The 13,549-nt window shown below is 41.8% G+C and overlaps 1 protein-coding gene across 1 annotated transcript in view; it reads right to left on the reverse strand.

The window, feature by feature from the left end:
- Positions 1 to 7,674, reverse strand: part of ANO6 (anoctamin 6) — a 71,290-nt gene extending 63,616 nt beyond the window's left edge. The window contains exon 1 of the mRNA XM_058804690.1: positions 7,560 to 7,674. Coding sequence (XP_058660673.1) covers positions 7,560 to 7,644 — 85 coding nt within the window. The 5' untranslated portion in view covers positions 7,645 to 7,674. The remainder of the gene's footprint in view (positions 1 to 7,559) is intronic.
- Between the last annotated feature and the right edge of the window lie 5,875 nt (positions 7,675 to 13,549).

Below are 13,549 nucleotides of genomic sequence, written 5' to 3' on the forward strand. Positions count from 1 at the left end.
CTTCAGAGGTAAGACTGTTCCACCTACACTCACACTAAGAATGAGTTTGAAACAGAAAACCCTAAAAACTGCAAGTGGTATTAGGCCCATTGAATATTTGGCCCCTAGTGAATATTTTTAGAAATTTCATATTAAAATATATATACCAAATATCAGTTTAATAATATGTATTTTGTACAGCAATATTTCAGACTGTTAGAAAGGACCATGCCAAAGACATGCACTGTAGCACTAGTGACAGTCCACTAAAAATAATCTGATTTTTTCTATTCATCAGGATACAGAGCTCAGCACTTGCATAATATTTCTCCCTTCACCTTTGTTTCCTCAATATGAGAACAGCACATAAACCAACCCATGGCACCTTCTCTAGAGCTGTCCTCCTTGACATTCACCCTCTGTTAAATAAATTATCATGTTAAACACGCAACTGTAGCAGTTCCATATGCTTAAGGCCTGAAGCACCTTTTCTAAAGGTTTTCTCATGTCAAGCAGACAATATTTAGTTTTATTATTTGTGCATTAAGTAAAAAGCACAGCAGTCAGTAACTCCTTTTCCTGGCTACACCAGTTAATCCCAAGCTTAGGCTAATGCTACTTTATTTGACTTTTTTAAGGGGTACAAGACTATTTAATTTATGCCATGTAAAACAAAAGCACCCTTGTGTTTGGTTGTATTTTGTTTTTTTGTAATCACAGCAGAAAACACCCATTTTAGTATCAGATTCCCCTTGAGGTTTGCCACATGTCTAGTGGCAAACTATATCTTAAGTGCACAGCACCAATCATTTCCAAGGAATTGGCAGGTATGAGGAAATAGCATGATGAGGTGATTTCTGTCGTAGACATCTTTTTGTGAAAATCTTTTCTTAAGATTTTTTTCCCTTCTGAGAAGCTGAGGCCTCAGAAATAAAATGTAAACAATGGTTATCTGCTGCTGTGGAATGCATCAGGTGGATTTTTGATTGGCCCATCTTAGATGTTTATAATTAATGGCCAATCAAGGCCGAGCAATCTCGGACAGAGATTGAGAGAGCTGCTTTTGTTATCATTCTTTGCTATTCTGTTCTTAGCTAGCCTTCTGAAATGAACCTTTTCCTTCTATTTCTTTTTAGAATAGTTATAATGTAATATATATATATCATAAAATAATAAATCAAGCCTTCTAAACATAGAGTCAACATTTTCGTCTCTTCCCTCATCCAAGAACCCCTGTGACCACCGTCACAGATTTCAATGATAACTTTATTGAATGGCATAAATTATAACAACTTTATGGACAACAGAAAGCTGGAAGGAATGGCTCACACCCCAGAGGTCTGTGGAGCCCTGCAGAAGGATCTCAAGAGGTTGGAGAGATGGGCAGAGAGGAAGTGTCTGAAATACAGCAAAGGCAAATGCAGGATACTGCACATGGGGAAAAATAACCCTCTGCACCAGGACAGCCTTGGGGCCCTCCTACAGGGAAGCAGCTCTGTGGAGAAGGACCCGTGGATCCCGGAGGACAACAAGCTGTCCATGAGCCAGCAGTGCCCTTGTGGCCAGAAGGCCAATGGAATCCTGGGCTGCCTTAGGAAGAGCGCTGCCAGCAGGTCCAGGGAGGTGATCCTGCCCCTCCACTCAGCCCTGCTGAGGCACATCTGGAGCGCTGTGCCCAGTTCTGGGCTCCTCAGGGCAAGAGAGACATGGAGCTCCTGGAGTGGGTCCCACAGAGGGTGACAAAGATGATCAGGGGAAAGGAGCATCTCTCTTACGAGGAAAGGCTGAGGGAGCTGTGCCTGTTCAGCCTCAAGAAGAAACGACTGAGAGGGAACTTTGTCAACGTCCATCAGTATCTGCAGGGAGGGTGTCCAGAGGGTGTTTCCAGGCTCTTCTGGTGGTGCCAAGCGATAGGACAAGAGGCAACAGGGAAAAACTGATGCACAGGAAGTTCCACCTGAATACGAGGAATAATTTTACTGTGCAGGTGACCAAGCTCTGGAACAGTTTGTTCAGAGAGATTGTGGAGTCTCCCTCACTGGAGATACTCAAGAACAATCTGGACACAATCCTGTGCAATGTGTTCCAGGATGACCCTGCTTGAGCAGGGAGGTTGGATCAGTGACCCACTGTGGTCCTTTCCAATCTTACCCATTCTGTGATTCTAAGTATTTCCCAGGCATATAGTAACAGATCTTATTAGTAATTCTTCTCTAATTACTCTTGAAAGGCACTTTTGTGTGGAAACACAACATCTGTTATGGCATGTGTACATCTTCCCTTCCAAGTCTCTGATCTCTTCAAATTCAAGTTCTCTATCTGCATTTTCATATTCTGCCTAAAGGACAAATCAACTCATATTAGGGCAGTTTTTTGTGAGCTTTTGATTGCATTACTTTTAGTAACTGTAACATTATAGAACTGCTGGAGTTCTGTACCACATAACAAAATTCTGGCTTTTCCCTACATATTGAATTTAATGAGTTTTCTTTTTTACAAATGGTAATGCTTCAAAGGTAGTTTTAAAAAATCTTAAGTTGTTGAGCATAACAGTGTAGAGTATTCCTCCTTTTAAAGGAAATTGTGGCTTGTGTAAATAGAGGAAAAAATTCAGGGAATGACATGTGATAAATATCCACCATAACATTTATAACTTAATAATTAGGAAAAGAAACAAAACAATAACCATTAAAGTTGTGCAATTTGCACAACCTAATACAGTGGCAAATTAGTCCTCCTACAGTTTGTAGACTTACCTGTAATATGTTCAGTACAGCTAAATTCACAATACAGGAAGAAAGAATATTTTCACAGTACAGGAAGTTTTTAATGGACAACTTTGAATTCAGGTATGGTAAAAACACTTTAAAAATAGATTTAAATTTGGTATATGTATGAAGGTTGTATAAATTTCCTAAATTCCCACCTGATTCTCTGATCTCCTCCAGAATTTATGAATTATAAATAGCTGCAAACTGGTAATTATATTGCAATTAAAGATTTATATTCTCAGCATTTGGTTTTTCAGAGTTTTGCAGAAAAATAAATAAATCAGCCTTAACAAGTGAGTGGTACCAGCAGTGTACTTTCAAATGGGACCACACTTGGTGACAAGGTTGGTGTCATTGTGTGGCTTGGATTGTATCCTCATCTGTGGCCTGGATTCTGCAAAGGTGAAGTGGCAGAGAGAGAAAAATGACAAACTATGAAGAGACAAAAAAAATGTGGGTAAACCATCAGTGTAACAGATATAAGAGAAAGGACATGAAGGCATGAAAAGTGGTTTAGATGTTGGCCAGTGTAACACTCCAGTGTTTCCTGGACCTGTGCAAGTCCCAGCTCACCAGGAGGAGTTTCTTGCTGCCCCAAGAGTAACTCCAATAGTAATTTAATAGAATAACTGAGACTATGGGTCTACATTCCTGCTTGTTTCTGCAGGAACATACACGCATGAGATGTCCACACAAGAGCAGGGTCCCAAACAGAGTGCAGGGAGCAGAAATTCTTGATTCTCAGCTCATCAGACAGTTTATGCCATCTTCAGGAGAATGGAGAATTGCAATGTGCCTCAATCATTTTTTAAGTTGATTGCAAGTATGAGAAGCAAAAGAGAAGAAAACCAGGTGTGAAAAGACACCACTGGGGCAGTTTTACTCCCTACTACTGTAGGCAGACTGAAAAGGTAGAAAGTGTCCATTCAGAAACAAAACTACTTTTTTAAAAGAATCTACTTTTAAAGTCTTGCATGTTAAGAAAATATAAGATCTGGCCCCTTTGAAATTTTCCAAAGGTGGGGATTATACTTAATAAATTGCAGGACAAAGCCATACTTCTGAGAAAACGAATTTAAGTGTTCAGGCTTTCCATTGCCTTTAGAAGAATTCTGTAGAGAACTGCCCATTTCAGAGAATCATGAAGGAAAAATGGAGTAATTTGGAGGACATTGTGGGTATGTTGTGTTTTCATATTGGAGTACAGTATATGATATCAACAATATTTGTAGGGTCATACAAGGAACATCATGTTATTGGAACTATTGAAATGGAAAAAATAAAAGCTCTGGGCAGGCAGCATGACTAAATGCAGTATATGCCATGAGGAAACAAGAGAACATAACAGTGAGCAAAAGTAAGGAGGCGAAGAATAGCTATTCTACACCATTTGGATTACAACATCACCCCTCAGGGCAGGGCTCCAGTTGTACAGTGGGCTGAACAAAACTGCTTGTCTTAGGCTCCACAGCTATTATGTTGCTTGAATAAACCACTACTTTTGTACATTTTTATTGTAGTTGCTGAAAATGTGTCCAGAACAACAGCATGAAAGCCTTCTTAGAAAGAACAGCTGGAATTCCCCCTGAATCCTCATCAGCACACTGTGTGAGAAGAAAAAGGCTGACATACGAACGAACATCCTTTTCTTGGTCATCTAGAAAGCACAGTCTGGTCATTATTGCAGCAGTGTCAAAAGATGACAAGATGTAGACTCTAGGCTCAAGAAGCAAATAGGATATATATTTGAGTAAAACCAAGACCACAAAGCGTAAGCAAGTTGCTAACATATCCCTATGAAGACAAAAGCAAAAGCATTTCTTGTTGGATGGGTAATCAGGAGGAATGCCTCTGGATATTGTCTGCACAAGTTAATTTTTCTGGAAAGCATATTCAAATATCCTGTAAATCCTCAAACACAAGCAAACTAATTTGGATATGGTGTGAAGTTTGCACTAGGGAAAGAATAAATTATGGGGGAGGAAAAATGCCACTGATGTAAAAATCCTCTTGAAAACAGCCTGAGTCCAAATAAAAAAGTTGTCCATCTTGTTTAAGCATTGGAAAGAAAAAGTTGCAACTTGCCAAAAAGTCTAACCTTAGGATAAGACTTTCTTCCCTAAGCACAACTCTGATCCAAACAATTAGTGTCAAAGCTCTGTACCACAGGCAGAGCAGCTCTGGTACCTCCCTGTGGACTGGGACTAGAGTACAGCTCTCTCTCTGGATGCCTGCCCAACACTGCCTCTGACATGAGTGGCTTGCTGGTCATCAGCATGGACAACCAAAACCAACTGTATGCCAAAACGAGACAGATCGCTCCCTTTATGTGCCATGGCTGCAAACTTTGACATTCCATAATAATGCTTTTCTGATGAGATATAAACACTCTGGATTAACCTTGAATAGAACTGGAAAGAGTGCAGAAATCCTGCTTACTTACTGAACCAGGGATGATGTCCTTGGGAAAACTGCAGATGCAAGTTGCAAAATAAAACTGGAGGTAAATGGATGATTAATATATTTGTCATACTAATAAAACAATTCTCCTGTAATTATACCTAATATAAAAACCTTAAGACAGTTACACATGCATTTTGCAAGGAAGAGTAGCAAATGTGACAAAGCCAGGTGCTGTGTAACAGGCTCTGCATAACACAACAACTCATGAAATCATCACTGCACAGTTTTTAGGCAATTTTGCCACATAGTATGAGTTGTTCCCGACTGTTGTATACAGTATATGAAACTCATGATTTGCTGGCTCTGAGAGCTGAACTATCCCCAAGTTGGATAAAGAGTTATGAGTAGGAAAAAAATCAGTTGTTCTCTGGGGTGAAGAATGGAAAAGACAGCTGTTGATTAATACACTGCAGTGCTGATCCACCCTTTAAATTCAGGGAGTGGAGTCAAACAATACCTTTGCTGCACTTCATATGGAAAACTGGATTTGTCTTTGGACTATTACTGTAAGTCAAGGGATACTCCCATCTGAAACAAAGGCTAATAATGTTGGAGGAAAGACATTCCCTGATTTCCACAGACACTGGGTGAGGCTCAAATTTTATGTACTTCTGGAGTGAGCTAACTGAACAAATGTGGCAGGCTGTATCTACCATTATTAAGGATTAATATTTGGAGGCAATGAAAAAGAGAGAGTTAATGTCACTAAAATTTTTTACAAATGCAGAAACTCAGACCAAATATTTAAAAAATCATCAAAATATGTGCTTTTCAGCAAAAAGATTCACAGCCTTTTGGAAAATAATGAGCAGAAACCCTTTTTATTTGTTAAAATTTATATGTACAGGCCCAGCTTCTACTTGCTTGTCTAACTGACTTTTACCTGCATTCTTTATTTGTTAGATTTATTTTAACAAGTGAACTAGAAATAAAAGGCTTTAGAATATCTTGGCTACTGCAGCTGAAAAACAGCTTCTGAACTGAAGTAAATCTGTGTCTCTTCAGTGAAATGAACAGACCCCTTCAGTCTGAACCAGCTGAGAAACAACCCCTTTTGGGCTGTTTTCTGGAAATACTTTAATAGAATTCATTCCCACAGTAAATACAATGTCATTGTCCTGGGCTACTGGCATTGGAACAAGACTTACATACACTTTGAATTTAAAAATCTCTGTCCATTTTAATGTCTGCTTTTCTGGCAGACACAATATGCCTTTTTTTCCCCCCAGCAAAATCACTATCTTTCTTTGCTTTGCCAATTTCCTCCTTACATTTTACTTTGTTTTGTTGGATGTTTTGTTCTGCAGGGAGGGAGTGGTGTCGCTGAAAGAGGGTAGGTTTAGATTAGATATTAGGGAAAAGTTCTTTACTGTGAGGATGGTGAGGCACTGGAAGAGGCTGCCCAGAGAAGCTGTGGATGCCTCTTCCCTGACTGTGTTTGAGGCCAGCTAGGATGGAGCTATGAGCAACCCGGTCTGCTGGAAGGTGTCCCTGCCTATGGCAGCTGTGCTAGAGCTGGACGATCTTCAAGCTCTCTCCATCCCAAGCCGTTCAGTGATTACCCTTCTCCTTAGCTTGGTGTGAAGCTAAGGCACCCCAGTCGGGCAGCGCGGGGAGCAAAGGGATGCTGCGAGCGCCGGCGGCCGGAGCGATGGCACCTTCGTGTTTTCCTAAGGACCGAGGCACCGGGATGGCACCTTTGTGTCTTCCCAAGGACCGAGGCACCGGGATGGCACCTTTGTGTCTTCCCAAGGACCGAGGCACCGGGATGGCACCTTTGTGTTTTCCCAAGGACCGAGGCACCGGGATGGCACGTTCGTGTTTTCCCAAGGACCGAGGCACCGGGATGGCACCTTTGTGTCTTCCCAAGGACCGAGGCACCGGGACACGGGCTGTGAGATCACTGCCGCCCCAAAGGTCTCCGGCACCGCGCTCCCTGCAAAGCGCTGCTTCTGCCCCCTCTCTCGCGTTTCCCTCAGCTCACAGGGAAAGGAACAGACAAAGTTTTCGGTGCTTCTCGCCCACTGAGCCGTGCCGATGCTATAGAAGCGGGACCATCGCCACTGCGCTCCGTAAGGCAGCCACACCTGGCGCACACCCGCCAGCAGGGACAAAGACATCCCGAATTTTCCGCGGAAAAACGCTCAGTAGTTTCAGCGGAAGGAGGCGAGCGGCAGCGCGGCTCGCTGTCTGCCGGCGGCTCCCGGCCCCGGCCGGGCCCAGCCCGCACGGCCAGGTGCGCTCCCGCCCGCGGCCCCGGCAGGGACTGCCCGAGCCCCGCCGAGCCACACCGCCCGCGATGAGCCCGCTGTCCGGGGAACCCTCCCCGCGCCAGCCCCCACTCACCGATCTCCCCATCATCGTTATCATCATCTTCCTCCTCCTCCTCCCCCTCCAGATCCAGCAGCACATCCTGGTTCTCCACGCTCATCCTGCCGAAGTTGCGGTGCCCCGTGCCCGCTCCCCGCCGCCGGAGCGAGCCCGCCCCGAGCCCGGGCAGCGCCGGGGGCGGAGCGCGGGGGGCGGCCACCGGCACCTTCCCGGCAGGAACGGCCGCCCCCGCCCCGCCCCGGCCCTGCCCCGCTCCAACCGGAGCCCTCTGAAACCCTGGGGCTTTCAAAATGTGCCAAAATACGCACCCAGGCACCACTGCTAAATACTGCTGGAAACGTGAAGCCTACGGATGGAAAAAGCTCCAAAGCAACAAGTAGAGTTATTTGGAAAAGGTAATGGAAATTGAAGGGAGAATGCTCAAGGACTGAATAACAAGCCCATCTCTAGACCTCTAGTAATGTGTTCAACTCGTTGTTGATTATTTCAGAGGGAAGAGGTTGTTGTCATCTCCATCTTAGCCTCCAGACACAACCTAGGGGAATTTTGCAACGCAGAGAATGATGAATCGTCACTAAGCAGGAGTACTGTGGGGCAGAAGTACTTATAAAAGGGGATTTAAGTGCTCCTCAATATACTCATCTACTCACATGTGTTGGTTCCATGAGCAAGTAAAGCGATACTAAAACTGCAAGACATCTGGAGGAGTGCCCAGACAGGAACTGGACTGAGGTGGTATAGTGGGAAGAAATGGAAATAAGACTGTAAAAATGGATTGAAGAAATGGAGGAGCAATATTTGGGGAAAGGAGAAGATAAGAAGCACAAGATACCATTTGAGGCATTTTTTCCTGCAGAAAGCAGTAAAAGCCCTATAAGCAACCTATTTTCACTCTCCAGTCTGTTGTTGATACCAAAATGACTCACAGGACTCAGGATGTTTAAAGTACAAACAAAAAACTGGATGAAAAGCCATTTGTCAGATAAGCTTGTTGCTTGTTAATATGGTTATCTGTTGTCAGGCAGCTGTGGTTAGAGTCACAGCAGGGCCTGGTATTACAGCAAGTCTAAGTGCAAGCACTTTCAGCAAAATAATAGTTCAGAAATTTAATTGCAGAGTTTTGAATCAGCTGTGCTTGGCAAAGACCTTCTCTCATAGTCTGCTTAAAGACAGAAGTGGTCTGCAAATGCATCAGAACAGAAGCTACTTGTTTTGCCCTCTTGATAATGCCTCACTGGTATTATGGTTATCTGCACCATCTGACACTGCATTTTTCTCACTCAGATTAGGAAAGATTCACAGAACTGAACCAGAGAAGGGGGGCAATATGATGGGGGGATAATGGTGCACAGCAAGATTTGTTCTTTTGTGTCCTAAGTTAGAAGCATAGTGTGCTGCCCTGTGACACATCCAATCTGCCTCTGACCATCTAAGAACATGCCTCACTCACTGCCGTGACTGCTTGTCAGGTTTCACACTCTGAGCTTATGGGGAGGGAGTGAGTTATGTTGCTTCCAGCCAGGAGTGGTCACTCCAAGATGATTCATTTGCAGACACGTCATGGTTTTGATGTGCCTGGCACACAGCTGCAGTAACATCTTTACATACCTGTAGTGTGTAACATTCAGCTGCCCCCTTTTCTTGCAGGTCCTCCCCAAAATGTGGCCCTGGCTGGTGAGATCTTGTTTCACAAATGATGGGAAGAGGGCAGGTTACAGTCAAGGTACAGCTTGGTTTAGGATGGTGACGTGAGATTTGTGCACTTGGATACTCTCCAGGGACATCATTGTTACCTTGGTTACATACTTCCCATTTTCACATTTAATGAATGAAAATATAATCCAATAATAGCTAAGTTAAAAAAAGAAAGAACACTTCAAAACCAGGCTTTAACAAAATGTGGAGTCTTTTTAACTTTATCCTACTAAAAATACAGGTAGAAGATCTACCTCCTGCTCCCAGCATAAAGATTTCTCCCAGTATTTTACAATATAGATTGTAATAATACAAATAAAGATTTTGTAGGCTTCATTCAGCCTTCAACACCTGAATGTTCAATTTCATAGATTACAGAGCTGAGTTTTGCAGATATCTTAAAAAATAAGGGGAATATTGTGTGCAAAATTCACATGAAAAGCATGTATGTTGGGAAAATGCAAAGCTATTTGTTTTTTGACTTTGTACCAGATGAAAATACTTCTTGAGTAGTTTTGGTAAAACACCTAAGCTTCAGAAGATCAGTTTTGTTATCACTGAAAAACACATTAAAAAAAAAAGTAAATGAAGACAAAAATGCAACAGCACCACCCTACTGCCATCTCTTTGTCAGATGGATAATAGCAAAAGATCCACTCAAAGAATTGCAGTTGGGTTAACTCTAGCCAAGTTTTTCAAAAGTCATCTGAAATGAAAAAGTTAGGCTAAGTAATCCCCACCCTGGCTCAAACATGACTGTATTCAATTTTATTGAAGAAATAAAACTTCCTGGTGGTGAGAAACAGAGACAGTTCGTGGAGCCAGTGGAAAAATTGCTTCCATGGGTAAGGGTTTCATAGCAACTGTAACAATATAGGTCAGGAAGAGAGTAAAAGAGATTGTTTAGCCCAGTAGTGACAAAATTCTGGTGCAGGCACCAAGTCTTTAGCTGGCGTGGATCTGGGCTGGCACCAGGAGCTATGAGTCACAGGGCCTTTGACAAAGGATCTGGCACTGAGCATCAGAAGCTTGCTGTCAGTCACTGCTCTGGTCCAGCCCCCAGCAGAAAGGCAGGTTTGAACATATCCAGACACTGGTGACAAACATTTGCCATCGCATGCTTCATGTTGTCTGGTGGGGAGTCCACGAGGCCCCAGTTTCACTCCTGTTGGTACACAGCCAAAAGAATTTTGCAGCTTTTGAAATTTTCTTCTTGTCTTCTCCCAGCATCTGTGAGTGCAGCTGGTTGTTGTTCTCTTGATAATGACATATTACATGTGGAAAACTATCACCTTATTGCCTCTGAAGCTTTCCTCATCCAGATTACACAAATCCAGGTTTTCCAGCACAAATCACTGTCTGTGCTTTTCTCTCTGTTGCAAGTTAGTGTAAAAAATGCAGTGTGAGAATCTATGGTAGGAGAAGGTGATATCATTTTACAAAAGCTTTTAAGTACATTGGCTTTATCCACTCACAGTCCTTTTCTCAGTGATTGCATTCCTTTACACTCTCACATCCACACAATTACAAGAACCAAGAAGCAAATGTTCAGGTGGTCTGGGCAGGGTCACTTGTGTACAACACAGAGGACCAGGGGGCCATGGAGCTCCATCCTTGGGCATACCCAAAAGTCACCTGGACACAGCACAGGTGCTCTTCCTGTAGCAAGCGGCATGGACAAGATGACCTGCAGAGGTCACTTCCAACCTCAGCCATTCTGTGGTTCTGTGAAGGGATGCCAGGTATCAGGTCCTCATCATCTCCCCTGAGCAATGATAAACTAATTTTTGGACAGATGTTTTGTACCCAAGAACCAAAAATCACTACGACATCATTCTTTTGCATTGTACTTCTGCTTATTTCCACCTCCATAAATTTTAGGCAAGTCTGGCCTGAGTTCCTTAAGGCCAGAGTCTGTGTTATAGATGGGCTGGAAATAAAAGGAATAGTGTATTTGATGTGATGTGATATTACTTTCTTTTGTTAGAGGTAGAGTTTTCTGCTGGCAGGCAATCTGTGGTCTCATTTGACTGGAATGGTAAATGCAGGAAACAGTCCCCCTTTCTGTTGGGGACTATGCCCTTCCTTCAATATGAATATAGTTCATTTTTTAATAGAATATAGTTCATTTTTATCATGCTTATGCAGTTATATCCACTTATCCTTCATTTCTGCCCTCTTAATATTTCTACTACCTGTCAATACCTCTGTACACTTTGTTTCATTGCCTCACCCTTTATTTTAATGTACTGTGCTCAACAACAAGAACTGTATTCCAAGTAAGAACTCATCTACAGTGAATACTATTGCTGTACCATTTTGGACATGATTTTACTTTTAACATGCCCACAGCAACAATTTTAATTTTTGTCTTTCCACAGTTGTCAACTCATATTTCTATTGCATTGTGCAATAAGTCTTAGATCAATTTGTCTGGCAGTTTCCCATTTTGTATTTCTGTAGTTGATTTTCTGTCCCTAAGTGGACATTTTTACCCTTGTTTTTATAATATTTCCTCATTTGATCAGTTCTTTCTCATTTTTCAAGATAATTTTGAATATGAGTGTTTTTCTTGGTGTCAGCAAACTGCTGGGGGACAAAATTCATATGGCCTAAACCATAAGCCTAGCAGAATAAAGTCCATGAGCATGTAGAAAGCAAACAGTCAGAAGATTTGGAGGACTGGTAGGTCAGGTGTGCTCCAAAAAAACCTTGGAGGGAGTTTTGTGGGAAAGATATCAATTATTGAAATATATTAGGGCCACACTGGAATATTGTATCAGTGCACATGAAATTTGGGAAAGACAGCAGGAGACAAGTATCACTGTGTGAGGATTTCTTTAAGGATACAGGAGTTGGAGTGGTTCACCACTGTGGGATTCATTGCAGAGCAGAGAACACAGCTGTCTTTCTACTCTGCATTCTCAGTTGGAATGAAAGAAATAATAATCCTAGGGACCAAACAAAGTCTATTATTTCACATTTCATAAAACATTAGACTTTTTAATAACTGCTGGGATATTGTGCCTTTGTGTCTGAAAGCAGGGGACTTTAGCACCATTACTGAAACTTTGAAACTCAGTAAGAGAAAAGAGATCATTTGAAATGCAAAGCCCCTGCTATAATGGAAGAACAAATTCAGAGAGAAGATTAAAACTAACTAAAGAAATAATAAATAATACATATATAAATATAATATACACTTAATAAAATGGTATTTCCCCACAAGAAATTCCCTTAAGTGCACCAAATTATTCACAAATTTGCTGCATTAACAGTCAGTAAAAGAAAATGTAGAAGAAACTTCTTCCAGTTCACTGCATCATATATTTTTCCTGTATTGTTAAGTTGGTGCTTGCAATCTGTTCAAGCCTAGAGAGAAATGACTGTGAAGAGTTTTGAGATAATTTTGTTTCATCAAGCTCTTATGTTTATTTCAGTCTGATTCACAGATAGGGAGAGCAGTGAATCATTAAGGGAAATTAAATTACCCAATTTCTGTACAGCTCTAGTATTTTTCTTTTACCTCGGTTATGTTTCCAATTGCATGTAATCCTCACAGATTTAATTCTCACTCTTGCATGCAGCCTCTAGTCTGAGATGACAACTTCAGTCTCTTTTGCCCTCTATTGAAGTGAATTGGTAATAACAATTACCAAGGAAATATGAGCTACAATGCAGAAAAGAGGATATAAATGATGGATCTCAGAGCACTGATGTGTGTAATCACTTGATGCAGAAGTCTCGTAAGGGCTGCCAAGTCTTCTGCTGACTGCTACCTGTGAATTCCTTTTGCCTTCTTTCTCTAGCTGTCCTTAGTATGGTAAGTAGATGTGGTAATCATCTGGGAAACCTTTTGTCTGATATTTCTAACCTGTTTAATACCAAGCTTTTAATTCTTAGGAAAGGTATGTACATGTCCAATGTGTATATTGGACATGAGTTCAATGTACTGTTATTGAGTTCAAGTACTGTTATTTTTTTAACACAAATATCTGAACTCATATAGTTCAAAATATTTAAACTTCAGGGAGATAATGAGGTTATTTCAAAAGGTGAATTATGAACAATAACATTCAGCCACTTTCTTGGCTATATGCTGTTCTAGTTTTATGATATTTTAATTCTACTTGCAAAAAAAAAAAAAATTAAAAATGTCCCAAGTCTGTCTGGATATCTCTAAGTCCCAGGAAATACCCACATGTGTTGGTTAGTCCAGGTGAGCTGTGACTAACAAGGCCAGGCCTTTCAAAGCCAGGGCTGGGACCTCTGAAGGTTCTGGGGATGCACTGAGCTGCTCTGAACTGGCT

This window comes from Ammospiza caudacuta, chromosome 5 (genome assembly GCF_027887145.1).
Source record: "Ammospiza caudacuta isolate bAmmCau1 chromosome 5, bAmmCau1.pri, whole genome shotgun sequence".
NCBI lineage: Eukaryota > Metazoa > Chordata > Aves > Passeriformes > Passerellidae > Ammospiza > Ammospiza caudacuta.